Source organism: Anabas testudineus, chromosome 8, assembly GCF_900324465.2.
Source record: "Anabas testudineus chromosome 8, fAnaTes1.2, whole genome shotgun sequence".
Lineage (NCBI taxonomy): Eukaryota > Metazoa > Chordata > Actinopteri > Anabantiformes > Anabantidae > Anabas > Anabas testudineus.
Genome location: NC_046617.1, coordinates 18,570,255 through 18,594,515, shown reverse-complemented (window position 1 = coordinate 18,594,515; position 24,261 = coordinate 18,570,255). Strand labels below are relative to the sequence as shown.

Genomic DNA, 24,261 nt, shown 5'->3' with positions numbered 1-24,261 from the left:
CAAAGCAGCATGACTGCCAGGGAACAGTTATATTAAGCAAATTCATGGGAACACAGCGCTGACACTCTGTGGGGGCTTCGTGCTGCGTTTGATGTCACTGGATCAAAAGAGTTCCCAAATAACAGGATTCAACCGAATCAGCCTGGAGCAACAGAATCAGACTCCTCACACACATTTCTTCATTATCCTTCTTTCACTCTCGGTTTTTGTGAGAGTGACATTTGTTTTTGCAGGTAGAGCAGGTTATTTTCAGCACGCTGCTCCTGTGGGAAGCTGAGAGAGAGCGGGAGGACGGACTGTCGACATAAATCATCCCGGAGCAGAGACATGTTGTGCAGGAGCTGACCCAGAAAAGAGAAATGTTCCCCTCATGAGCTCACTCTGCAGAACCCGCAGCTGCAAACTCTCGCGGTGCTTTGCGGGCTCCCGCTCCGTCTCCAAGGAAAAAATAAAAGAAGAAGAAGAGGAGGAGGAGGAGGAAGAGGAGGAGGAGGAAGAGGGAGGGGGCTCGCATCACAGGCTCCGCTCAGTTGACGCGGCGCTGGGAGCAGGAGGACACGCACAGAGGTGAGGAGGTGTTTTCTCAGTTTTACATTTTCATCATCTGTTCGTGATTAAAGTCGCGTCACGCGTCACCGCAGCAGCAGCAGCAGCATCTTTGTCCTGCACCTTTGCTCCGGTGCTCGTCGCTGCCAGCTGTGACACCCAGACAGCCTCGGCACCCTGACGGCACCCTGACGGCACCCTGACGGCACCGGCTGAGCCGAACCACAGGGAGCTCGTTGTTTCCTCTCACCTATGTTCCGGCTCCACGCAGCCGAGCGCCTCCCGGTGCGAGGAGCAGCCCGAGCCCGCGGCGCGGCGCTTCCGTCAAAGGCGACATTGTGTCCGGTCTGGCATCCGCTGCCGGCTGCTGCGGACGGGACGATGTGATTTATCAGCCGCTGGATGAGCTCAGGCTGCCTTTGAAAATCCTGATCCACTGTTTGCACAGCTGGTTTGGAAAACAGAGTCCACGTAGGTGCGTTATGGAGCGACTGATACTGTGAGAGTTGAGAGAATAGTATTTATTGTTCCAGCTTGTTGAGCTGCTCCAGTTGACTTAGATGATTAGTTTCTCATCATTTATTGAGCTAATTGATGTTTGAACAGCCTTGGAAAAAGTTCTTATGATTTCATTTACTTACTGTATGTAAAAGTAGGAATATCACAGTGTAGAAATATTCTGCAAGTGGAACTAAGAGAGGATACTAAGAGTAAAAGTAAAAGTAGTCTTCATGCTGTGTGGATCATCAGTACAGTGATGGTACTGGATTATAATTATTAATTATTATTATTACATTAACGCTGCAGCTACCAGAGATTATTTTATTACCAGTAAAAGTCTTATAATTTAATTATATGTTGAATCTCTAATCAGATTCTGAATAGTAACTAGTAACTATAGCTAAAACGATGATATTTACCTCTGAAAGTGAAATCAAAGTATGAAGTAGTACTGAAACACAGTAGGAATCACTTAAGTAAATTTACTTTCTTATTTCCTACCACTGTTTTTTTTTTTTTTTTTCAATAATTTAACTTCTAGGATTTCCATTTTCATACCTTCTTAGGAAGCGTTTTTAACTTCAAACAATGAGTCACTGAAAAAATAAAATAAATCCACAGTAAAATCAACTGTTATGTAGCTGTATACTAAAATTAACACTCAATTAAAAAACTCAATTAAATCAGAAGTGTATCAAATTTGTACTTAGTCTAATGAGAGTACTGCAGTAAATGTATGTGTTAATGCTCCTCTGCTGTCAGAAGAGCTCCATATTTGCTGCCCCTGACACGTCTGGAATGATGTACATTAATGCACAGGAGTTAATTCGCCGATGTGCACGGAGCGTAGTCGGCTGCCTCTGGTGAGGGGAATGATGATTTTCCACGTGAATGTTTCCCTGTTAGCTTCAGCAAAGTGAGAGAAAAAATATGAGGACTGTTGCAAGAGAGCTCCGGATTCAGAAGTGTGTCGGAATGGAAAAGTGACGCCCTGTGACTTTTAAATTGAACAGGAAGGAGCAGATAGACTGGAGATAAAGTATAATTAAGAAGCAGGAATTGCAGTGGAAGGAAGCCACAGGTACAACACACACTGCTTTTGACTCCAGTAAAAAGTAATTTTGCACATTGCATGATCACAGTGAGCTTCAGTGTTTTGGTGAACAAGTAGAATGTGTTCAGCACGATACTTGAACAATGCCAAACTTATTAGCTAAGCCCAGGCATGCAGATATTTGACAACCAGAGTGGGAGTCAGGTCAACTCTGAGAGGCGAGTGTTCAGTGCAGGACTTGTCAAAACTTGAACCCAGTAAACTCGCTCACTTTGCTCTAGTTTCCAAGCTCGTTTTAGAAACACAAGACCAAGAGTGCTCTGCGTTTTTACTTTATTATTCTCTTAATATGTATGTGGGATTCTCATGTTGGTGTCTTACTGTTTTCCAACTGTTGATTGTTTTACTTTACATTTCCACAACTCTTTATTCTTTATGCTTCTTCCCTGCTTTTCTTTGTGCTCACAAATTACAAAATAATAAAAATAGAAATGGAAGATGTTATAAGAAAGGCAGAGTACTTGATGGTGTTTTTCCCCTCTCCTTATCCTGCAGGATGCTGCAGGCCTGGACCAGAGGTGAGACTTAATCCATGCATGGCCAGTCGTGCTCCCGTACAGTGCTCTCCTGCAGTGCACCAACATCATGATAAGCCCAATCCTGCCACACACTCTGCTGTAGCCATCTACCTATCGCCATGGTGACAGGAAGCTCCTGGACCTTGACTCTGTTGCCATGGTGACCCCGTAGCAAGAATCTCCCAATCTGTTGCCCTGGTGATCACATAAAAGAAGACCCAGGTAACTGTTTCAATCTGCTGCCATGGCGATGCTGTAGAGATGCCTCGTACAGTCAGAAGTCTGTTACTATGGTGATCCTGTAGCAAAGCAGCAGTCGCTATGGGAACGTCCAGGATGTTCCGCATTTTTGTCGTCCTGGGTTCGGCCTTCATGATCCTCCTGATCATCATCTACTGGGATGATGTCGGAGCCTCTCATCTGTACTTGCACACTCCCGTCTCACCCGGCCCCAAAATCCCACATCCCCCTCCCCAGCAGCGGCCTCATACCTCCCGAACCCCGTCCTTCCTCTCAGACATCGATGCCTTCGTGAACCAGTTCTTGGAGCCAGGAACTGGGGAGCCCACAGACCCAGTCCCTGTTGAAACAAGCAACCAATCGGAGAAAGCAGAAGAGCGATACATCCCACGGCGGGAGTGGAAGATTCACGTGACCCCAGTTGCAGCAGAACTCCGTGAGAGACAGGTTAATATCTGACGTTATTATTAGCAGCAGCAGCAGGAGTAGTGAATATTTTAGATCAGAATGGTCTGGGTTAGACTGAATGCATGCAACTTCCTCCTGCAGCATTTCGACATGTCACAGCAGGAGCAGCACACGTGTCACTAATAAAACTAATAATCATTATTTTCATGTTAGCGGCCATTTGCATGAAATCAGTGGTTCCACCTGTGCTCATCCTGTTCTGACAAGTCTGCTGTGATAAAAGACCTGCTGGAGACTCAGTGCTCACATTTCTGAATCCCTGTTAGCCGGCAGCAAAAGCTTCTCAGATTCAAACGCTGTTTAACAGGATTAGAAGGATTACACTGAGTGGAGTAAACCTTATAATATTGCTTGTCTGTACTAGTGCTGACACGATGTCTGCGTCTGTTTCCTGTTGGGTCAAGATGTTTGGTGACCTTAGTGGTTTCATCACAGCTCTGTAGCTGTGGACATGGATGAATTTGAATTCCTGATTGTCTTCTTTTATTTGTTTATTTGTGCACAGTAGGCTTCTTAAGACAAATATACATATACATTATACATAAACACTTTAATTCTGTTCTCACAGGAGCAGCGGCGGAGGTTACTTCAAGAGATGTGTGCTAATGACAGCGTAGTGTTTCGGGGCAAAAACCGCTCATTTGACGACATTCCCAACAAGGAACTGGATCACCTTATTGTGGACGACAGGCACGGCATCATCTACTGCTATGTTCCTAAGGTACCTGCACTGTGTTAGTGCTTTGTCTGACTTCCATAGATTAAATCAGAGCTGCAGCAGTGAGCTGAGGTTTCTCTGTCGATCCTCAGGTGGCGTGCAGTAACTGGAAGCGGATCATGATCATCCTCAGTGAAAGCCTTCTGCATGACGGTGTTCCAGAGAGAGACCCGCTGTCCATCCCCAGAGACCTAGTCCATAACAGCAGCATGCACTTTACCTTCAACAAGTTCTGGAAACGCTACGGCAAGTTCGCAAAGCACCTCATGAAGGTCTGTTTGAGCATTAATGTGAACTAACTGATTAAAAGTATTTGATTGTTTAGTTATTTGTTAGATCAGCTTTTTGCCACATGGTGAGGCAGATCTTCTCCTGCTGTGTACGTGACCTCACCTGCTAAACCATTTAGTGCAGCGTGAGCAGCGTGTACTCACCTCATTTTGCCCTGGGTTGATAAGCTAGACAATAAAAAAAGAAATAGCTTTCATCTTTTCTGGGCGTGTTACTAATGAGTGATGTGATCTGTTTTACTTGCACAGACATTTTTGATGCAGACACATCTAAAAGCAGCTTCGTATTATTGCCACCTCAGCAGTGGAGCACCTGGGGTTCAGTGTACCTCTTATTTTTATCTGCAAGGGCAAATTCACTTTGGGTTATTCTGTATCTTCCAGCCATGGACGATATTTTACTTTTTGACAGGTTGTTATGTAGAAATGCTCCAGAATTAATATCCATCCCAAAAACACTGAACCACTGCTGCAGAATTAGAAAACAGTCCTTTGTTGTGTCCTAGGGTCTTTTATTAGCTAGTAAATTACCCTCACTATGCATATGCTAAATGATTGTCCATTATATGTGTAATAATGTTATTGTTATTATGTTGTGTTATGTGTTCATTTGTGAAGGTGAAACTGAAGAAATACACCAAGTTTCTTTTTGTGCGGGACCCCTTTGTGCGTCTCATCTCCGCCTACCGGAACAAATTTGAGATGCGCAACGAGGACTTCTATCGGCGCTTTGCACAGGTCATGCTGCGCCGCTATGCTAACCAGCCGACACCTCCGGCCTCTGTGGATGAGGCATTTGCTGTTGGCGTGCATCCCACCTTCTCTCACTTCATCCAGTACCTCCTGGACCCTCAGACCGAGAAGGAGATGCCCTTTAACGAGCACTGGCGGCAGGTGTATCGGCTTTGCCATCCATGCCAGATTGATTATGACTTTGTCGGCCACTTGGAGACGGCAGAGGAGGATGCTGAGCATCTACTACGCCAGCTGCGAGTGGATAATGTGGTGGAGTTCCCCACCTCTAATAGGAACCTCACATCCAGCAGCTGGGAGGCGGACTGGTTCAGCACAGTTCCTGTGGAGGCGCGGAGAGAACTCTACAAGCTGTATGAACCTGACTTCAGGCTGTTCGGCTACGACAGACCAGACTCGATCCTCAATGAGTGACTCATGTTCCTACAAAACCTTTTTTATGTAATGAAATGATGCTACACTCCAACAACAGTGACACCTCCCTTTGGTTCTGGGCTTAGCAAACATGTTCTTCAGTTGTTGTCTGCTCTAGTGAATGTGCACATTGTTAAGGACACTCCTCTAAGGAAGCACACTAATGAGGTGAAACAGCCATTATCCAATAACTTTTACTGTATGAAATCACAAAGATAATGAGAAGCACACAACTCAGAGAGGAGGAGTTGAGGTAAACTGTATATTGTGCAAACAGCCGGTGTCCCTAAGATGTTCAGATTTAGTGTCCTTGATTTAAAACGCTCGGCGTTTTGCACTCCCAACTTTGATGTCACACCACGCCTGCCATCTGTGATGTCGCAGCTCCGCTGTGACTTAGCAGTGACCATCACACAGGCTTTGTAGCAGGATGTTGCAGAGAAGCCTTAGCCGAAGTGATGTCACAGAGCCATACTGTTCATGACGTCTCCGGCACGTCACCACAGATGCAGTTAAAACACGCTGTTGCTAGAAGAGCATTAATGTAGTTGCACTAGAGCGTTAGCCATCAGCTAATTTATTTCACATTTTGGAAGTGCAATGTTTCCTGAACACATGAAAGGGATTGTTATGTTGAACACTTGCTGGAAATACATCAGAATACAGGCAGAATTCTTTTATACCTCATTCTCACTGCTTTTAGTTTGCAGAGTAAAGACGTCCATTAAATCACATTACCACAGTGGTTTCTGACAACGTTTTAGCAGCTTCATTAATTTGACTGTCGAGACATGATATTCCTGCAGCATCGTAACCTCGTCATGTAGAAGCACAGCAGCTCCGGTGAAAACTAAAGAGCTGGATTTGTCTCGGTTTGTCTCTGAGGCATAAAACTGGAGATTCAACATAGTTTTGATTTCATCTCCGCTGTACGTGCACAGGAGAACAAATGGTTTTCCAAAGGGAAGAAATTCTTTTATTGCTTGCTGTAACCATGATCCTGTCGTCATCTACATTTGATCAGATAGTAACACTGAACTACACTAGATGGCAATAGCACTGCAACCGAGCTCTCTATCTATCTCTCTCTCTATATATAATATACTTTTTTTCTTTTTTACATTTTAAGGGCAGCATTTTTATGAGATGCAGTGTTTTGTAGCAAGGAGCTGTGCACATTTCCTGTGGCTAACAAAGAGTGTTACTGAGTGTATTTGATATTACTATGCTGTAATGAGGATGCTTCAGTCGACTGATGAGCGCATATAGGTCAGTATTAATGGAAAGATGGTGATTAATCATGTCACTGATTAGGTTACATGTATATATCACATCATATATCAGAGTGGAAAGGGAAGATAGTGCCTTTGGTTGCTAAAGTTTACACAGCAAAAGAGTATTTTTGTAGTAGGACTTAATTTTTACTTAGAACAAAACACAGTGAGAGCTGTATGAAGCCACAACAAGGTGTTTGATACACTCAGACTTGTTTATCTTGTGTGGTTCTTAATAACGGAGCCCTTCCGCAGACCTGTCCGACCGACTTTCTGGGAGGTTTTGTACGATTCAGTGCTTTTTAAGTGTCCGTGTCATCGTGTAGCATTTAAACCACATGACTGTGTGTGAGGTCGTGGACGTGCTCTGTGCCACGTTGTTCTTCAACTCACCACCGTGTTCACACTATTGACTCAGTGTTGTCTCCCTGTTGTTTGGTTTTATATGAGTGTGGGATGTTTTATTTGCTATTTCAGTTCAGTTGAACACTTGAATGGGATGAAATTATTCAACATCCGTGTTTGAGTTCCTGCACTCCTACCTTTACAGCATTTGTATTGTCAGGTTGTTCGTATTTTTATCTCTTTTGTACCTTTCTGTTCTTTCTTTTTCCTGTGTTTTTTACATTTCAACTGCAGAAAACAAGACTATAAAAAGAACAATTTTGTAAAGCAAGAAGAACGTTTATTTATTGGCAGAACAAAACCTACAAGGACACGCTGCTGAGTCTAAATGATCCTTTATTTGGCTGCTGATATGCATATTAATGTTATGTTAACAGCATCACTGCTTTGAGTTTAAAAGTTTGTGGAATCTGTGGGTTTATGCTCAGAAAAGCATGTTCTGTATTTTGACTCTCCAGTTCCCAGTTATCATGTATAGGCACATACCAAAATCTATTTTTGAAGCTGAAGATTTTGTACGTCATGTGTTGTTGTTTCTCGTTCCTGGAGAAAATGCAAATCATCCATTCAGTTTTATCATTTTTTGGTGTCATGCATCATCTGGACTTCATACAAGAGAAATAAAGGTTGTAGGGGCATGATGGAGGATTAATTAGTCTCACTTTGTGCAAATATCTCACAAGGAAGCATTTCCGTTCTCCTTTAGTTGTGTGATATATTATATAATTCATCTTAGATAATATAAGGACAAACCAGTATTGAGCTGCCATAATAGCATTTTATCAGATGTCTCTTAGACAATAATTCATCCTGGTATTGTCCCAAACACCAGGAAGCAGAACAGTTGAGCAGTGAGGACCGACATCAGGTCTGGAGGAAATGAGTGATATGCTGCATGTGGAAAAGTACCAGTGCTGACAGAAAACAGAAATGTTAACAGGAAATGCTGTGTTACAAGAGGAAACTTCTGGATACACTTTAACGTATCACAAGTTAAAGTACGTGTGGTCTTTGTGATGCACCCATTCGAACACTGAATGACTGGTAGCTGCCCTCCTGTGGTCACAGCGAGGAACTACCCTGGTTGTTATTAAATTATCTAATGTTTCCTGGATAGAAAAGTGTTATTATATTGAAATGACTGCATATTAGAACAAACAATAGAACAAACTATTCTTGCTCTGGTGAAAGCTGCCACTTAAAACTGAACCATGAGTGTTCATCACCCTCCAACGTTTAATGTCAGGAGCCACATCAAAACAAGACATGAGTAGGTTCATATGTTTTAAGATTTAGAGGAAAGTCCTGAGAAAAATCATGATTTCTTAAAGGAATAGGGAGAAATGAGGACACAGCTAAAAAAGATTGAACTTATGTGTTAACAGCTAAAAATAAATAAATGTAATCAACCAGAAACCAACAAAATGCAGAGGATTCTACTGTACAAACTCATAAATGGGCTTATTTATATTTTATTCTTACTCTGCAGCTACAACGACATTCTTAATAAATGTAAAAAATACAGGTGTGTAAAGCATTATTTATTCATGTATTCAGGTTTGATTTGTTAGAAACCCTCTGTACAAACACCGTTTGTGTTCATCTTCATTCGTGTCACATTTATATGATACTATATTAAAATGAGGATGCAGTGGTCAACACCACCTCACAGCTGGAAGATCATGGGTGTGATCTCCATGTCCCCCCTGTCTGTGTGAGTGTCCTCAGCGTGTCCCGTGTCTCTCAGCCGGTGACGTCCATCTATCCATCATCTATAAACAGTATAGATGATGGATAGATGGACGTCTATGGTAACAAGGGACGCGGACAGATAGGACTAATGTGTTTAGCACAAAACAGTCAAATGCACTTTTAAAAGCAAAGTTCAGTCCATGTAAGGAATTCAATGTGTTAAATGTTACTGGGCGAAACTTCAGTTAGCACCATGTTTTAGCACCAGACAGATTCAAGAGTTCACAGGTCACAGGTCACAGTGACGGCTGTGAGATTCTTCATTAGCCTGCAGAGTGGGTATATTAATTATCAGGAGCTATTTTCTGTCCTCTTCATATTATTATTAGAGGTTTATACTTGAAAGATTATTGGGAAACACTAGATTTACACCACTCTCAGTTTAGCTTAGCTTAGCATAAAGACTCGAAACAGAAGGTTAAAAACCCCAACCAGCACCTCCACATCTCACATTTTAACATGATTTAACAATGTTAACAATATTTTACTTATGTAATTACTAAACCAAATCATTAATGCAACATATTGTTGTCTCAAAGAGAAAAAAAGTCACTGCACACATGACATCAGACAACTTGCGCCTTAGTTTCCTTCTGTTTCTCGTCTTCACACTAAGTTAAGTCTGATTTCAGCTACAGATCCACCTCACAGACCTGGTGATGTCAATCTCCTCATTTAATATTCAGAAAGAAGAAAGATGTACATACTTTTAAATATTTCTACACTTGAAACCATGCCTTCAGACCCTTTTTTTTTTTTATTTGTAGTTTGTGTTCAGTGTAAAGAAACTGAATTTGCTGTGAATGGTGATTCTGCACCATGGTGGAGCAGTCAGGACCTATTTTTAGGAAGAAGAGACCACATGTATAGTGAATTTCCTTCTTCTTCCACGTCAGTTCTTCTATTGTTCATTCTTATTCCACACTGGCTTTGATGAGGTATCCGTTGAAGGTGATATACACGTCTACATCATCGCTGTAAATGGCGTTCTCCCTCTCCCTCTTGTACAGCCGGATCCACACCTCGTCGTTCAGCTCCAGCTGCAGCATCAGGCTCTGGCTCTGCATGATGGAGCGGTCGCTGGGTTGGGCGTACACGATGGCCTGCTCGGTGTCGTTCTGCATGATGTGCAGGTACGTCTCCTTGAAGTTCCACGTGTGAATGTTGACGTTGAAGAAGTAGATCCCTGGGATGCGGCAGAGGAACTTCCCTGTGAACATGTTAAAGTGGTCGTCCAGGTTGACGAAGACTGTGTCAAACACCAGCCCCTGGTAGGACTCCAGGCTGTGGAGGGATTTGCGGCGGCCGACAGAGAAGGCAGAGTAGTGGACTTTGCAGGGGTCACCTGGAAGACCTGCCTGGCCCTTACTGCCTTTTAAACCCATGGGTCCTCTGGCACCTGGGGGGCCTTCAGGTCCAGCTTTACCTGGTGTTCCTCTGTCTCCACGGTCTCCTTTGTCACCTGCACGCAGTGAATTTATTCTCACTAGGAATAATTCTAATATTTAAAACTGACATCAGAAAGAAGAACTCTGTTCAACTGTATGTTGAACTGTCTTTGACATAGAGACATTTAAACTACAGCGTGCACAAACTGCTGTTGTGATGGACACACAGGACTGAGGAGGACTGAGGAGCCCCCATCCTTCATGTACCTTTGAGGATGGTCATGTTGATGTACGTGCGGACCTCTGGCACATGGCTGAACCCTCCTGTAACTGGCTGGGCTCCGCTGCCCTCTGCTGGCTCCAGGTGATCACAGCAGTGCCTGCAGGGGACTGGAGGAGCACTCGGGGGAGGCACCGGGGCCACCAGAGAGAAGACGGACGTAATGAGGAGGACACCCAACATGGCTGTGCCTGCAGTAAGAACAGACGATTGGAAGAGATTCAGAGTTCTGGACACTTTGTCTTCGCCGCCTGTGTATCTGGTTCATAAAGCAGAGATGTAGACACGCTGAAAATGTGATGTGATGGTGATCAGCAGCTGTAAGGACACACTGTTCAGTTCATGAAGCTCAACAGAAGTAAAAGTAGTTGTTAAGCAGCTGTTCAGAATAGGAGATTATTCCCTGTTATTTCCAGAGCAGTGGAAAACTGAGAGAGAAATCTTCAACCCTGAGCCAGAGAAAACAGAAGCAGACGAGAAAAACAAAGGGAAGCTTTCCTTGAACAAAAGCAGTAGATCTGGTTAAATGCTGTTCAATGATTCCTTCAATGCATACGTGTCCACAGACTCTGAGAGGTCAAACGGTGCCTCCAAGACTCACTAATGTGATTCACATCTAGAAACCAAAAGAAAACGTAGACATCATTATGGGAAAAGAGAAAAGAAGACAGCAACAGAGTTGATCACCAATTAGCTCCGGAAGATTTTTGTTTCAGACAGAGAGCCAAAGAAGTGCTGAGTGTGAGCCAGACGCCAGCGATCCGCCACTCTGTGTGTACTGTAACAGGCACAGTGTGTGCTGCTGTGCAGGACGACTGGTTCCATGCTGACGGTGTCATCCTTCAAACATGATGGAGCATAAACCACAACACATGGTCTCAATGTTCAAATGCTGCATCTGTCACTTTTCACCCATTATGTTTTGGTACATAAAGTAACAGGACATTAATCCACTGAAACCAGCTGATTGCAGTGACTGTTGTTGTCGGGATGGACGCAGACAACTGGAAAGAGACGCTGATTACTTCAGTTTGTGTTTCTTTCCATCTGGGTGTGTGTGTTTACAGTTTATCTAACAGCACTTTGCAGCTTGGTCTTGGTACTTTCTGTCATGTCATTTATCTTAGGAACCAGCTGCTTGTGTTAAGATTCTGTATATATTACATAACTGGTTTTCCTGGAGAGCTCTACCTAAACTGGAAAGTTGAAAGGAGACACTACACTGTCTTCATGCACTATAAAATATTTTTTTCATATATAACATATCATAAACAAAAGGGATATCCCACTTGTTGCAAGTATCAAAACAAAGGTTCATGCAATAATCAGATTTGAATGAGCCTCACCTCGTTCACAGCCTCGTCAGTCCGCTGAGGAGCCGGAGGACGGAGGAGAGGGGGCAGCTCTCCCTCTCTCTCTCTCTCTCTCTCTCTCTCTCTCTCTTTCTCTCTCTCTCTGTTGTGTTTTAGATCCCACCTAGTTTCATGCAGACTTAGGGAAGTGAGGGCTGGGGGGCAGTTAATGCCAGTAAAAGGTGACACTATGACCCCAAAGATAGAAAACTCAAGCAGCTGTTCAAAAGCTGATTTTTCAGAGTCTCCAAACAGTAAATCTGATCAAACTATAACTTATTAGTTTGGTTTCGTGTTCTTCCAGACTCATGGTACCAGTACCGGTGCATTTGTGCACACATCTACAACAAGATCACTCTCCAGTGTGTTTACAAAGCCAAAGAAACCCGTGGTCATTCCCCCATGGCTCTGCATTTCCGCTGCCCTGAATTCCTCCTCCATCTGCTGCAGCTGCAAGAACAGCGAGAGACGTGCAAAACCTGGAATTGCAGGAAATGAGAGAGATGTCAATTAGTGACTAGAAGTTGCTGCTGGGGTTGTTTTGTGAGATAAAGAGCAATAATAGAAACACATGACTGAACAGAGTAACAGAGATAATGAAGAGAAAGCACAGGACAGAGACGTAAAGGGAAGAACATTTTAATTAGTTAACAAGAAGGTTCTCCTAAATACCTGCTCAGGCACACGCTCCCCCCACAGTCCAGACGACACAGAATCATAAACTACGTCATCATCGGTTCAGAGCAGAGGATGTAAAAGTGGGTGAAAGAACTCCAACCAACCATTTCATACGACGCCCGCTGCAGCTGCTTGCATACAGTCAGGGAGCAAGTGGAGGCTGAGGGAGGATTTGTGCACACGTGTAACATGAGCACAGCTGCTGAACATTACTGTCTCTGGGTCCTGAGGGCTGAGGTTTCATAGGCTGTCATGTCATAACACCAGGAGAACATTCCTCTGTTTCTGGCCAATGGACGAGACATCTGAAAATACCTGCTGCTGTCAGGCTGTCGTCCTGTTAACACTCTGTTTAGGAGTCAGGAGTTCATAATTCTGTCTCTGTTTGACCCCAGTATCTACTAATCCTCGTCTGGTTCTACTTCTCAGGTAGTATTTTATTTTGAAAGGCTGCAGCAACAGCATCTCACACACAACGCTGCACACATCTACTGTTGTGGAGACAAATGGCAACTGGAGACAACAACCACACCCTCAGCTCTCAGCACAAAACATATTGTTAGTGGCTGACATAATGAAGGGGAATTGTTTTCAGCTCTAGAGACCAGAGGTGATGACAAATTTCAAAGCTCACAGCGTTCCTGTGGTTTAAGTCAGGAAAAACAAAGACGATGGACAAGACCTGTTATAAAACCATCTCTGCCTGCACACATTTCAATATCCTAATGTACCGTGTAGTCAACAATGTAGTTTAAAGATCTAATGATGAAGACTCTCTGCTCTGAAACGGTTTTACCGTCCGACAGCAGACTGAATCATTTCACAGCGTTGTGTGATGACAGGTAGCTGTAAAGACTGACTCCGTTAAATAACAGGCTTAGCTTATAGCACAGAGACTGGAAGCAGGTGGAAACAGACAGTCTGTCTGCCATCACCGCTGCAAATCTGATTTCACCTTGTCGTTTCCGTACAAGAGCAGAAATGTGATCATTTGCACGTTCGAGCTGTTTTTTTTCCACCTTTGTGTGTTTCTGTGTCAAAGGTGTTTGAGGTGAGATTTGCTTCTTGTGTGTTTGTGTAGTCTGCCCTCTTTCCAGCTTTTGACGGTGCAGAGGAGGTCACACAGAGGTCAGATAGAGGTTGGACAACATCCTCCCTGAGCTATTCAACATATACTGTGTGTCTATAGTGAATGATGTGCTTCTGCACGTCCATGATATAAAATCTACTCTTTTAACATCCGTCTGTTAGAGGGATCCCTCCTCTGTTGCTCCTCCTGTGGTTTTTCCTGTTAAATTTTTTTTCCTTCATCATTTGAAGATCTGAAGACAGGTTTTAAAGCCCCATGATGCAAATTTAGGATATAAATAAAATGGGGTCCGATTTATTGTCCTGGAATCTCCACTGGCTGCACCTGACCAAGAAGTACATGTGAAATAGTGAGTGGGAGAGCAAGGAGAGAAGTGCATCACCCAAAATAAAATCAAGTGGAGTAAAGAAGAAATGACTTTCTACTTCAAAATAAGCTCTCACATCTGCTTCTGTTGCATTAGTACAACCACTCTTGTATGTTTATGAGATATCTGTGCTGCCTCCCTTCTCCTCCCGACAGCAATGGGTTCTGTTTTTACTCCACATAAAGAGGGTGGGAAACACTGTTGGCCTGACCTCACATCCTCCCATTTCACTGTGAGAAAGATCCAAAACAAGCTCTGTGGTTTTTCAACACAACGTACAGGGCATATTTTCATCCTCTCCCACCCTCTGTGCGTCTCTTCTGGTCAGCTGGGTCAAAGCTTCCCTGGTGACTGTCAGAGCAAGCAGAGGAAATTTAAACAGGCGGAGACCCCAGAGTCATGCAGCTGGAGAGACGCCTGACGAACACAGACTGAATATTTATTGAATCAGTGCATATATGGAATGATGGAGGCACCAAACAGACCCAACAAGAAAGAAGAAGAAGGAGAAGGAGGAGGAGGTCGACTCTTGTTCAGTTTTGTAATGTCACCTACTGGTAGAAAACACATAGTACACTACATGAAAGATACTTCAACCTGTTCTGGGGAAGTTTTTCCTTTTTCTGTCTGAGGATTAAGGACTGGGGAGGGTGTTGCCCAATAATTTAACCCAATAGTTTTTGTTGGTTTGACCTGGTGTTGGTGCTATTTTCTAAATTATAATTGGTGGAAATTAAATGAAGTACATTTACTTAAGATCTGTAAAATTGAAATGTACTTGTACTTTACTTTATTTCACTGCAGTTCAGAAAGAAACTAGGTTTTAACTACAGTTTAGTGAAATAAACTAGAATCAGCAAGTAAATTATGATGTATTTTAATTAATACCTTTGCACTTTTACTTAAGTAACATAACAAATGCAGGACTTTACACTGTGATATAGGTTATTTTACTTGTTTTTTTAGTGGACTGAACATTTAAACATATCTCACTATTTGGCATTTGCATCGTTTGTACAATCACCAATTAAACTGTGATAGCTTTAAACACTGGGACAATTTAATCACCATTTTCACCAGCATTGATCCACGTTACTGACTTTTTCACAGTTTGTAACACGCAGCCCCTCTTCTTGCTGTGTGGAGGCTCGTTGAGCACTAATTTGCATTTGTGTAGTTAATGAGTTGTGTTTCTGTACTTTCACTACTATCGAGCCGTCGGCGTATCCACAGCAGTTCTGTGTAATGGCTTTAGGTGTGAAATGCGAAATGGAAAGAAAAGATTTTAGAATAAGTCTGATGAAGAGCAACATCTTGTGCGGTTTCTTACTGACATGGCTAAATATTGCAAATTCTCTGTGAGGTAAACGGATGTTGCTGGTTGTGTCAGAGTTAAATGTCAAACCACACTCTAATACACATGCTCACACACACACCACCAGGACCACCTGACAGGACATGTAAACACTCAAACCTGCACACACACACACACACACACACACACACACACACACACACACACACACACACACACACACACACACACACACACACACTCAGAAACTTCGACTCTCTTTCTACCATCGACTTTCATGCCCACCCCTGAGCCCTCATTCAACGACACAGGAAGTCAAAGGTTGACCCATTTCTACCAGAGCATTTATTTTGTTTGGTCTCTGCACAGATGTCAGTGAGTACAGCGGAAATATGCTCTGCTGTGTAAAGACAAGAGTAGCAACATTTATCACTGACCTCATATATTTATATCCAGATCAAGCAGCCTGATAATAAAGATCTTTCTGATTCTGTATGCACACGTCTTCATTGCAACATATTCCACATACCATCATATTGTGGGATGTATCTGCTTCTAAAACAATGATTAATTGTGATGATCTGCATTCAGTCACTCATAAAGATATGCAAGCAAATAAGATTAACAAACATTTCACAGGCAAACCAGCTGCCTTCAGTAAAATCATCTAATGTAATGCTTGAATGCTCCTGTAGAGTCGGTGAGTTTCATGCCCTTGAACATCAGCTTAGAGTGCGAGCAGTACACTGTATACACTGTAATGTCTTTATGACTGCATGTTCTTAATTCAAACTAATTTAAAACTATTTACATCATCAAATCAGTACTTGGATCTGCCTGCAGGAGTAAAGATTTTTCTTTAATTATAAAATGATGTTTGTAGTTTTAAAGAGCTCTCACACCGTGTATCTAAAGTTAAAGTAATGAGCTCCAAACTGCATCTTTGTGTCTTTAAGACAGAGTCATCAGTTGCTGACAGTAGAATTAAGCCTAAAGTAGTTTTTTCACTGTATCTGTGTTTAAAACTTACGCAAATAAAGTAAAAGTAAAACACTGGAGTGGTCAGAACACATTCTTATAGTACGGTACACATTAAATTGAACTTTTACACTGTGCGCCAGGCAACAACAGCTCATCTGGCTGTTAATTGACACATTACACAGATAGTTCATCATCAAAATTCCTGTACAGCTTCTTACTAAGCAAAATGAATTAACTCTGAAATCTAATATCATTATTAATAGTGGAACTGAAGTAGTTCTATTTTATTTTAATTCTAGTTTCTGTTAATGCTATCAAGCTAGCTCTTTCTAGTAAGCTAAACTAACTGATTAGGATGATCTGAAATAATAAAAATATACTTTTAAAGCAGCTCGAATCAAAAATCTATCATATGATTAGATGATTTAATGTATTGTGAACAGTGTTGTTTATGGTGACAAACTAAAATAGAATTATCACCTGGCTTTGCAGCTTCCCTCACTTCCATGTAGCTTCTTTGCATCTTTCAGCTTCTTGTTTTGGTTTTCTAGCTCCCAGCGTTACTGTTTTGATTCACTCCCCCAGTCGTAAAAGGCAAGCAGCATGCAGCAATGTTTCCGGGGTCCAACGTAATCCAACTACTGAAGTCAGCTGTTTTCAAAATGAGCTAAAATGTTTATCATTGATTCATTTTCTGATTGCAAGTGTTTAATTGCCTTGCATTGAGCGGTGTTGAAAAAAAAAAACTGAAAAGGAATATTCTACATTATACCACCTTTGCTTTTAAACATAGTGGCAAATACAGAACCAAATAATTCAGGAGAAAAACCAAAACAGAGCTAAAAGGAGAGTTAATATTAGACTCGTGTTCATCAGGTGTTTAGAAACACAACTCTTGTCCTGCTGACTTCAGGTGACCAAAATATATCACCGCTTATTTAAATGTTAAAAATAAAGACTAATTATTTTTCTTATTTAAAACATTTTCAGGTTTTAGATGGATTTATTGCTGAATGTAGTCTGAAGTTCTTTGAGGGTGAGATAGCCTGTTTTACAGGGCTCAACAGGCATGGAGGAAGACCTGCACATGGCACTGCCCACGGGCCAGGCTGCATAGCTGCCACTAACTACTACAGGTACATTCGTCTGCTGGCTATCAGAGGACTTCTGAGTTGGACTGGGAAGACGAGGAGGGGGAGGAGTAGAGGAAGCAGGGCACATTCGAGAAGGAAGATGCAGAGGGAGGATAATATGCAGGGGGCTCTGGGGATCATCAGAAACCTCTTCCCCTTCTACACTCATCTCCATTTCTTCTTTCCTGTCCTCTTCATCTTCCTTTCCGATGCCAAAACCGGAGTCTGGGCTCTGCGGCTCCCTCTTCAGGATTTCGTAGACTGGAAGAGTGGTGAACGAAGGGCAGAGGGACACATGAAGGTTGTGATCATTAATAAGGTTGTGAAACTCATCTTTATAGGTGAAGTAGGCAGGACTGGGGTCAGCTCGACCCGAGCTGCTAGAGGAATCGGACACGAAGTAGCCCATGTTATAGAAACAGGATGAGGAGGAGGATGAGAAGTTGTCAACAATCCCACTGGTGTCTGAACTAGCAGAGGGGTAACTCTGGAAATGAAGCAGGGCGCTGTTGGAGCTGGAGGAGGGAGAGCTGGAGGGGACCACATCCCAGCTTTCACACACCTCCACTGGGGAGATGTGATCGCGTGTCTGAGCCGTGAAGAAAGATTCAGAAGTAGGATTCAGCCATTTCTGGGGGACAGTAAAATAGAGATTTAGTCTAGATAGTGTGAATCGTAACATCATAGCCTCAAACACAAGCGACAAACAAACCAAGCTGAGAAGCATGTTCTTTTGTGGTTTTAAAATGGATTTTTTGTAATCTGGGGCAGACTGTGGCTGCAGCTCTGTGATTTTTACTGGTAGTCAGTGGTTAGAAGAGAGTATTTTACCTTACTTCTTATTAAATTGACCAAACCTGTAAACTGGAAAGGAAGCAGCTGCTTGTGGTGACTGAGGCTTGGAGGGGAATAATGCTCATTAGAAGATATTAACAGTAGATTTCTGGTAGGTTTCAGCGTTAAATGTATTGAATGGAATTAGAAACCTTCATTTAGAAACTTTAGCCTGTAATCATCGTAGGAATTTAGTAGTTTTTATTTTGTTTTAATACATGGTCAAAACTGAAGCAGCAGATTCTTCCCTGTCTGGTAAATAACCATATTTCTCAAGTTTAATAATTGATAATAATAAAAATTTATAATAAAGGTTAATGTACACGCTGAAGCAGAAAATTAGGTATTAGCAGGTTATTTTATCAGAATTGTCAAAGTTTCTGCAGGAAAGAAAATATGCTTCCTCAAGTTAACTGGCAAAAACAAATATATAAAGAATAACATTGGTCCTAACGTTGAACCATGGGGTACTCCGATAAGGGGAGAGGAAATATGGTTATCTTTAGAAAAAATATTTTTTCCAGGCATGCAGATGCCTTAATCCCACAGACATGTTAAAATTAATTTTATCCTTTGAGATACGTTAACCAAAGTGCTTTAAAGCCACTTTTTCTCATACAATCACATACAATAATCTTATCCTGGGATCATCAGATGAGAAAACACTTTCATCTGCTATTTTATGTTCCTGCATGGACAAACAACATATTCTGCACACTAAACCAACAACAGCACCAGTATATTACTGTTCCACATCTAGCTGTGGTTCATCAGAATCAATGTACAGTAACAAAATCGGCTACGGTCAGTGCTGCAATTACTAGTTGTAACTGAATATAGTTTGCAGCACACTGATTACTTCTATTCATGTACCAAAATAAATATATAAATTCACATCAAACTATTCATCATACGTGATGTTGAAAGCCATGTTAATACCACAGAGTTATAGATGTATTAATGGTGTACATGAAAGCTTGTGGTAACAGTGCAGTGTACGCAGCATCACTGCTTGTCAAAATGTTCCACGTGGTAAAATTCAGTGGTCAGAAGGTTTAGTGTTTGGTGACAATATGTAGATTTACCTTTAGATTTCCTCTGTGGACAGAGTGGAGAGTGTGGAAGTATTTGGACGGGTTTGGAACAGGCTTCCTTTTGAGACGCCTGAAACAGCTTGAAAGAGACATTAGGTTAAATATATGGCATGCAAACACACCCACACACAGTATAAGTATGGTGTAAGTATAGTATAAGTATAGTACAAGTTACTCACCCACTGATCACACAGCTCCCGTAAATTGTTAATATTATGACAAAGAGGATTATGCATAACTGCACTCCTGTTTTTACCCAAGGCCAATCTGAAACAGAGAGCTGACTTTATAATGTGCAGAGCAGGGTCTACAAACAAACACACACACGTTTTCCTTTCCTGCCTGTGTTTGGCGAATATCTTAAATCCTGACTGGACAGACACAGTCGCTATCTAGTCCAGCATCATTTCGAGACGCACAAAACACCTGTAACCCTGAGACTGACATAAAAAAAACCCTGTAAAACCTGTAAGGGTGTCTCAGTTGTTGGTTGAAGTGTTTTTCTTCTTCTTACCTTGATCCTGTGAGACCTCCATATCTATTTCTCCCATCCAGGACGCTGTCGGACTCCAGTTGCTCCAGTGGCTGTCGGCCTTCTTTGAGTACTTGACCCTCACCCTCACATGGCAGATCCCCTTCAATTGCCAAGAGGGTATTGTTATGTCCTGGTCTTGTGTGGAGAAAGTGTGGGCCTCCTGTTAACAGATGCACAATATCTTAAAAAATAGGCAGCAATGTATCTTAACAACCCCAACAGACAGATATCAAATCTACGAGAAGCTGAAAATAAATAAAAATAAATTAAATTGCCATGAAATTATGCACAGACATTCACACAGTGTCCAGAGTAAAATATCTCCCTCAATCTGCTTTAATCTGCCACCATCATCAGTTCATCTTCAGTTCAAAACTTGTCCAATAACATGGTTTATGACTAAACCCTTCAAATATAATCTGTACTATGTGAGCACCAAAACATCAGCATTGTTACTGTGAGACTGTTAGCTTACTCATTTAGTGCCTACATACAGCCTCACGGAGCTGCTTGCGTGGCTGTGGGCTTTCAGTCATGTTACTGTATGTTGTGCTTTCGATTTACCAATATTATATGGAATATACCGCTCACGATTGTGTAAAATGTTCATGCCTACAACACCAACAAGCACAGATGCTCACCTTCCATGTCTGGTTTTTCTGTATGACCTGGACTTCGAAGTCAAATGTCTTGAACAGTTCGTTGAGAGGACTGCCAGGAGTCCATGATATCCTGGTACCATTAGCAGTCGTGCTGACATTGGGAACACCTGGAGGATGCATTTTAACTGCACACACACACATACACACAAACACAGAAAGTCACAAAAGTTTTAATTTTATTAGAATTCAACAGCATCTGCACTTTCAGTCGGTGATTCACATGGCCTGTCTTGTCTTTTTATTATATTAATAGATTTCCAGATTTCGGAATAAGTCTAAGGATAGAAGTTTTGTTAAGAGAAACCACACTCACTGTGATCGTAGGGCTTATAATGTTTGATGCTGTCCACCATTGTGCCATTACACTCTATGCTGATGTTGGGCATGACTTCAAAAAAGTTGAATGGCTGCAGAGATTGATTACATGAGGACAGAGAAAATAAGAAAAGACGAGAAAGAGATGCACTGAACAAACATTGATTTTAAAGGGAGAGACATAAAGGGATGAATGATACTGTAGGTGTAAATGTTCTAATGAAAGACATATCAGCGATTTACTTCATTTTCGAAGACAAAACTGCAGCCTGGAGGAGAAATTCTGTGTTGTTTCAGTCTGCAGCTTTTTCTAAATAAAACAGATAGGAGAACAGTCACATTTTAAATAACCCAGACAGGTTTTGAGTTACTTCATTGAGTCTCCAAGAGAAATGGAGCAAATACACTATAATATGTGTAACATCTTACTTAATTAGTAGAGAATGTCTTGTGCCTTCTATCATTTTCGAGGTTTTCCTCACACCCATGATCCAACAGTCCACACCAGGAGCCACTGGGGCGCCGCTCCACGTGCAGCTGATGTTGTTGAAGAAATCATTTATACAGGAGAGTCCTTGAGTGCCTGAGACAAAATACCAGGCAAAAAGAAAGAGATTAGGACGGTGTCTCTTAATCAGTGTCACCGGACTTGTCCTTCATGTGGGACATTGAGATAGACCAGTGATCTCTGTACGCACTTACTTTTGCAAGGTTAAAGTGGGAATGGAAACATAAAAAAGTCTTTATAGGGGGATAAACACCAATGTGGCACAACCTGGAGGTTTTAACATTGTGGTGGACGGGTGTGGATCACATGCTGAACCCCGTCCACCAGTGTAACTCGTCAGCTTTTAAATATGATTGGACTTGTTAAAAAATAAAAAAGCAATGAAACAAAATTCACTAAAGCAGCGCTGTTTTCTAACGCTGTGTTAGTTTTACCTGCTGAGACTTTGTGAGAGCGGGCTGCGTGGGCCGAACACAGAGCCACCAGCAGGTACGAGGACCACAGCGTCTTCATGGTCACCGATGCGGTATGACTGTGAACAGAAAGGAGGATCACTACAGGCAACGCATTAAAATGACAACTGTGAAATCAGTAATGTTCCAAATATTAACAAGCTCAGCAGAAAACAAATGGCACAAATAGAAGTGGTGATATGCTGAGATATTGTGACAACAACCACCCAGGTGTCTATGATCTTCTTTTCTGAAATGAATAGAAACTTATTTCTGAAACCTGGAGGTTGAAACTACATCAGCAAACCCCCATCACCATGGAGCTTTACACGTAATGTAAAGTGAGAAAACAGCACTGGATGTCCACACGCAAGATACTCACCCTGAGAAGGCAGCGGCTCTGAGTGAAACTGGACCGAAAACACTGACACCTGTGTTCGTGCACTAACAGCAAATATATTAACTATGTTTTACAGCCAAGAGCTTCCTCCTGGTCATACTGGTAAGAGTCATATTTAAATTAGACTAGAATAGAAGAAGACAGACATTAAACAACAAGCGTACATCAGGATGTAGATTGAGATGATTGGACCTGACGAGCTGGACTTTTCCATAAAGTCAGACAGTTTGTCACCACTGTGACTCATCTGTGGCTGGTTTTTCCATCAAAGCCTGAACAAGTTGCAGGTGTCGCTATAACTGATTTGCGTATTATATATTAAAAAAAAAAGCACAGTGGAAATAAAACCACTTGCTTCATGTAATCATGGAAGATCAGGACTCCTACCTAACACCCACAGTGAACAACAAGAGCTGAAAGTGCTCAAAGAGGCTGTAGAGAAAATCCTACAAGTGCACAAACTAAAACACATGAAGTCTTTGTCACTTTTGAACAGGATTTGTAAAGAATGTGATACAGTACCTCATTAGTCTTGGTCAGTGAAGGCAGCAGGGGTCCCTGAGAGGAAACACATTGTCGCCTCCTCCTCTGGACTAACGAATTCAGATTTCCTTTTGTACTGCCTCCCTCTGTCCCTCTTTCTCTCTACTTGCACATCACTTTCTCACCTTCTTGTGCAATCTTCCCTCTTCTCTCTCTCTCTCTCTCTCTGCTGCTCACGCTCATCCCTCTGTCTCCTCTTTCTCACCCCTCTCTCTTCATTTAAGTGCCCAGTTACATTTTCCACTTGTAACCACTGAGGCTTCACAGGAAGCCTCATGAGGCGGTGAGAGAGAGAGAGACAGAGCGAGAGAGAGAGGACAGGCTCGGGGGGGGGGTGCGAATGCATTAACTCCTCCTGCTACCTGGACCCCGTCACAGTGTTCAAGATAATTGTACTAAAAACGAGAAATACAAAGCCACATCACATCCTGTTTGAATCACAACATAAAGTGGGTTGTAACTCGCACGCTGTCCTATGAAGTGGTTTGTGTCAATGAAACTCAGCTTAAACTGAACATTCAGAGGATTAAAGAGCCTAAAGATACCAGATTTAGACCCGTGGGTTTTTCTTAAAGATGCAAACACACACACACAGAAAACATGTACAGCATCGAAACCACTGCTGTTGCAGCCGCAACCACTGCAGACATGTATGTACACTCCTCAGCTGCTTCTGTAGAGGAACGAACGAAGGTGGTTGAAAGTTAAAGCTGCAGCCTGCTCTCACTCAAAGGTCACCGAGCATTTCATTTCTTTAGCCACAGGCCTCAAAACGTTTCCTCTTGTGCGTCTGTCCGTCCTTCGATTCCTGTCAATCAGTCTCAGAGGATGGCAGTTCGTATAACCTGAGTATTTCTATCTGTTGCTATTTTCTGCTTCAACTCCTACACACTTTTTTATCACCCGCTTTTCAGGTGATGAATTTACCATCATTTTAAACCATTAAGCTGATGAAAATTAATGTTGAAGAACTGTCAGCAGTTCAACTAAACACATTAAAAAGTTCAACAAATAAATAAATTAAAATCTGATGAGCACAACTTTATATATTTTTAATTTTATTTTTACTCCATTTAATCACTCTACTGAATCTTGGGGCTCTTTGGATGGGAATGCCCCATAGGTAGAAACCACTAGACTATTTATTTAGAAATAAAACAGTACTACTAATATCAATAGTACTTATAGTACTACATGTCAGTTGAACATAGACATCATGATCACTTCATCACTTCAGGTTTTACAGTCTAATAGTCGTATTTTATACCAGTGGTTCCTAAACTTGCCCCCTCGTTCTGCATGTTTCGCATCTTCCAAGTTTGACCTGTGATGTGGTATTTT

General features: G+C 42.1%; 3 protein-coding genes across 7 annotated transcripts; 1 reads left to right on the top strand and 2 right to left on the bottom strand.

Annotated features, from left to right (window-relative positions):
- The first annotated feature begins 471 nt into the window (after positions 1–471).
- On the top strand, positions 472–9,856 carry LOC113160896 (carbohydrate sulfotransferase 12-like). Of its 2 annotated transcripts, none has more exons than XM_026358362.1 (5): positions 472–567; positions 2,657–3,366; positions 3,956–4,108; positions 4,198–4,377; positions 5,014–9,856. In XM_026358362.1, exons 2-5 carry the CDS (start codon positions 3,001–3,003, stop codon positions 5,560–5,562), a joined length of 1,248 nt encoding a protein of 415 aa, XP_026214147.1. In that variant the 5' UTR covers positions 472–567; positions 2,657–3,000; the 3' UTR covers positions 5,563–9,856. The 2 variants fall into 2 exon arrangements, with proteins under 2 accessions (XP_026214147.1, XP_026214155.1); XM_026358370.1 differs by lacking the exon at positions 472–567 and adding an exon at positions 622–1,021.
- Positions 9,651–12,815, bottom strand: c1qtnf6a (C1q and TNF related 6a). 3 transcript variants are annotated; one of them, XM_026358381.1, is made up of 4 exons: positions 12,686–12,815; positions 12,008–12,492; positions 10,649–10,852; positions 9,651–10,455 (listed from the first exon to the last, which is right to left on the bottom strand). In XM_026358381.1, the coding sequence occupies exons 3-4, from the start codon at positions 10,842–10,844 to the stop codon at positions 9,908–9,910; spliced, it is 744 nt and encodes a 247-aa protein (XP_026214166.1). In that variant the 5' UTR covers positions 10,845–10,852; positions 12,008–12,492; positions 12,686–12,815; the 3' UTR covers positions 9,651–9,907. The 3 variants fall into 3 exon arrangements, with proteins under 3 accessions (XP_026214166.1, XP_026214173.1, XP_026214180.1); XM_026358388.1 differs by lacking the exon at positions 12,686–12,815 and having other exon boundaries at positions 12,008–12,536; XM_026358395.1 differs by lacking the exons at positions 12,008–12,492; positions 12,686–12,815 and adding an exon at positions 11,349–11,899.
- Positions 12,816–15,778: 2,963 nt separating this feature from the next.
- On the bottom strand, positions 15,779–23,177 carry il2rb (interleukin 2 receptor, beta). 2 transcript variants are annotated; one of them, XM_026360118.1, is made up of 10 exons: positions 22,900–23,177; positions 21,960–22,057; positions 21,447–21,600; positions 21,261–21,327; positions 21,016–21,109; positions 20,682–20,827; positions 20,020–20,200; positions 19,685–19,772; positions 19,497–19,575; positions 15,779–18,208 (listed from the first exon to the last, which is right to left on the bottom strand). In XM_026360118.1, the coding sequence occupies exons 1-10, from the start codon at positions 22,902–22,904 to the stop codon at positions 17,438–17,440; spliced, it is 1,683 nt and encodes a 560-aa protein (XP_026215903.1). In that variant the 5' UTR covers positions 22,905–23,177; the 3' UTR covers positions 15,779–17,437. The 2 variants fall into 2 exon arrangements, with proteins under 2 accessions (XP_026215903.1, XP_026215896.1); XM_026360111.1 differs by having other exon boundaries at positions 19,497–19,584; positions 22,900–23,176.
- Between the last annotated feature and the right edge of the window lie 1,084 nt (positions 23,178–24,261).

Excerpts from the sequence above, each read along its gene's own strand:
- LOC113160896 (XM_026358362.1), top strand. The coding sequence starts at position 3,001 with ATGGGAACGTCCAGGATGTTCCGCATTTTTGTCGTCCTGGGTTCGGCC. Across the intron at positions 4,109-4,197 it reads TCTACTGCTATGTTCCTAAG|GTGGCGTGCAGTAACTGGAA; the intron begins GTACCTGCACTG and ends GTCGATCCTCAG. Across the intron at positions 4,378-5,013 it reads TCGCAAAGCACCTCATGAAG|GTGAAACTGAAGAAATACAC; the intron begins GTCTGTTTGAGC and ends TCATTTGTGAAG.
- c1qtnf6a (XM_026358381.1), bottom strand. The coding sequence starts at position 10,844 with ATGTTGGGTGTCCTCCTCATTACGTCCGTCTTCTCTCTGGTGGCCCCG. Across the intron at positions 10,456-10,648 it reads CAACATGACCATCCTCAAAG|GTGACAAAGGAGACCGTGGA; the intron begins GTACATGAAGGA and ends CACTGCGTGCAG.
- il2rb (XM_026360111.1), bottom strand. Across the intron at positions 20,201-20,681 it reads AGAAAAACCAGACATGGAAG|GAGGCCCACACTTTCTCCAC; the intron begins GTGAGCATCTGT and ends ATCTGTTAACAG. Across the intron at positions 18,209-19,496 it reads TCCACAGAGGAAATCTAAAG|AAATGGCTGAATCCTACTTC; the intron begins GTAAATCTACAT and ends ACTGTCCCCCAG.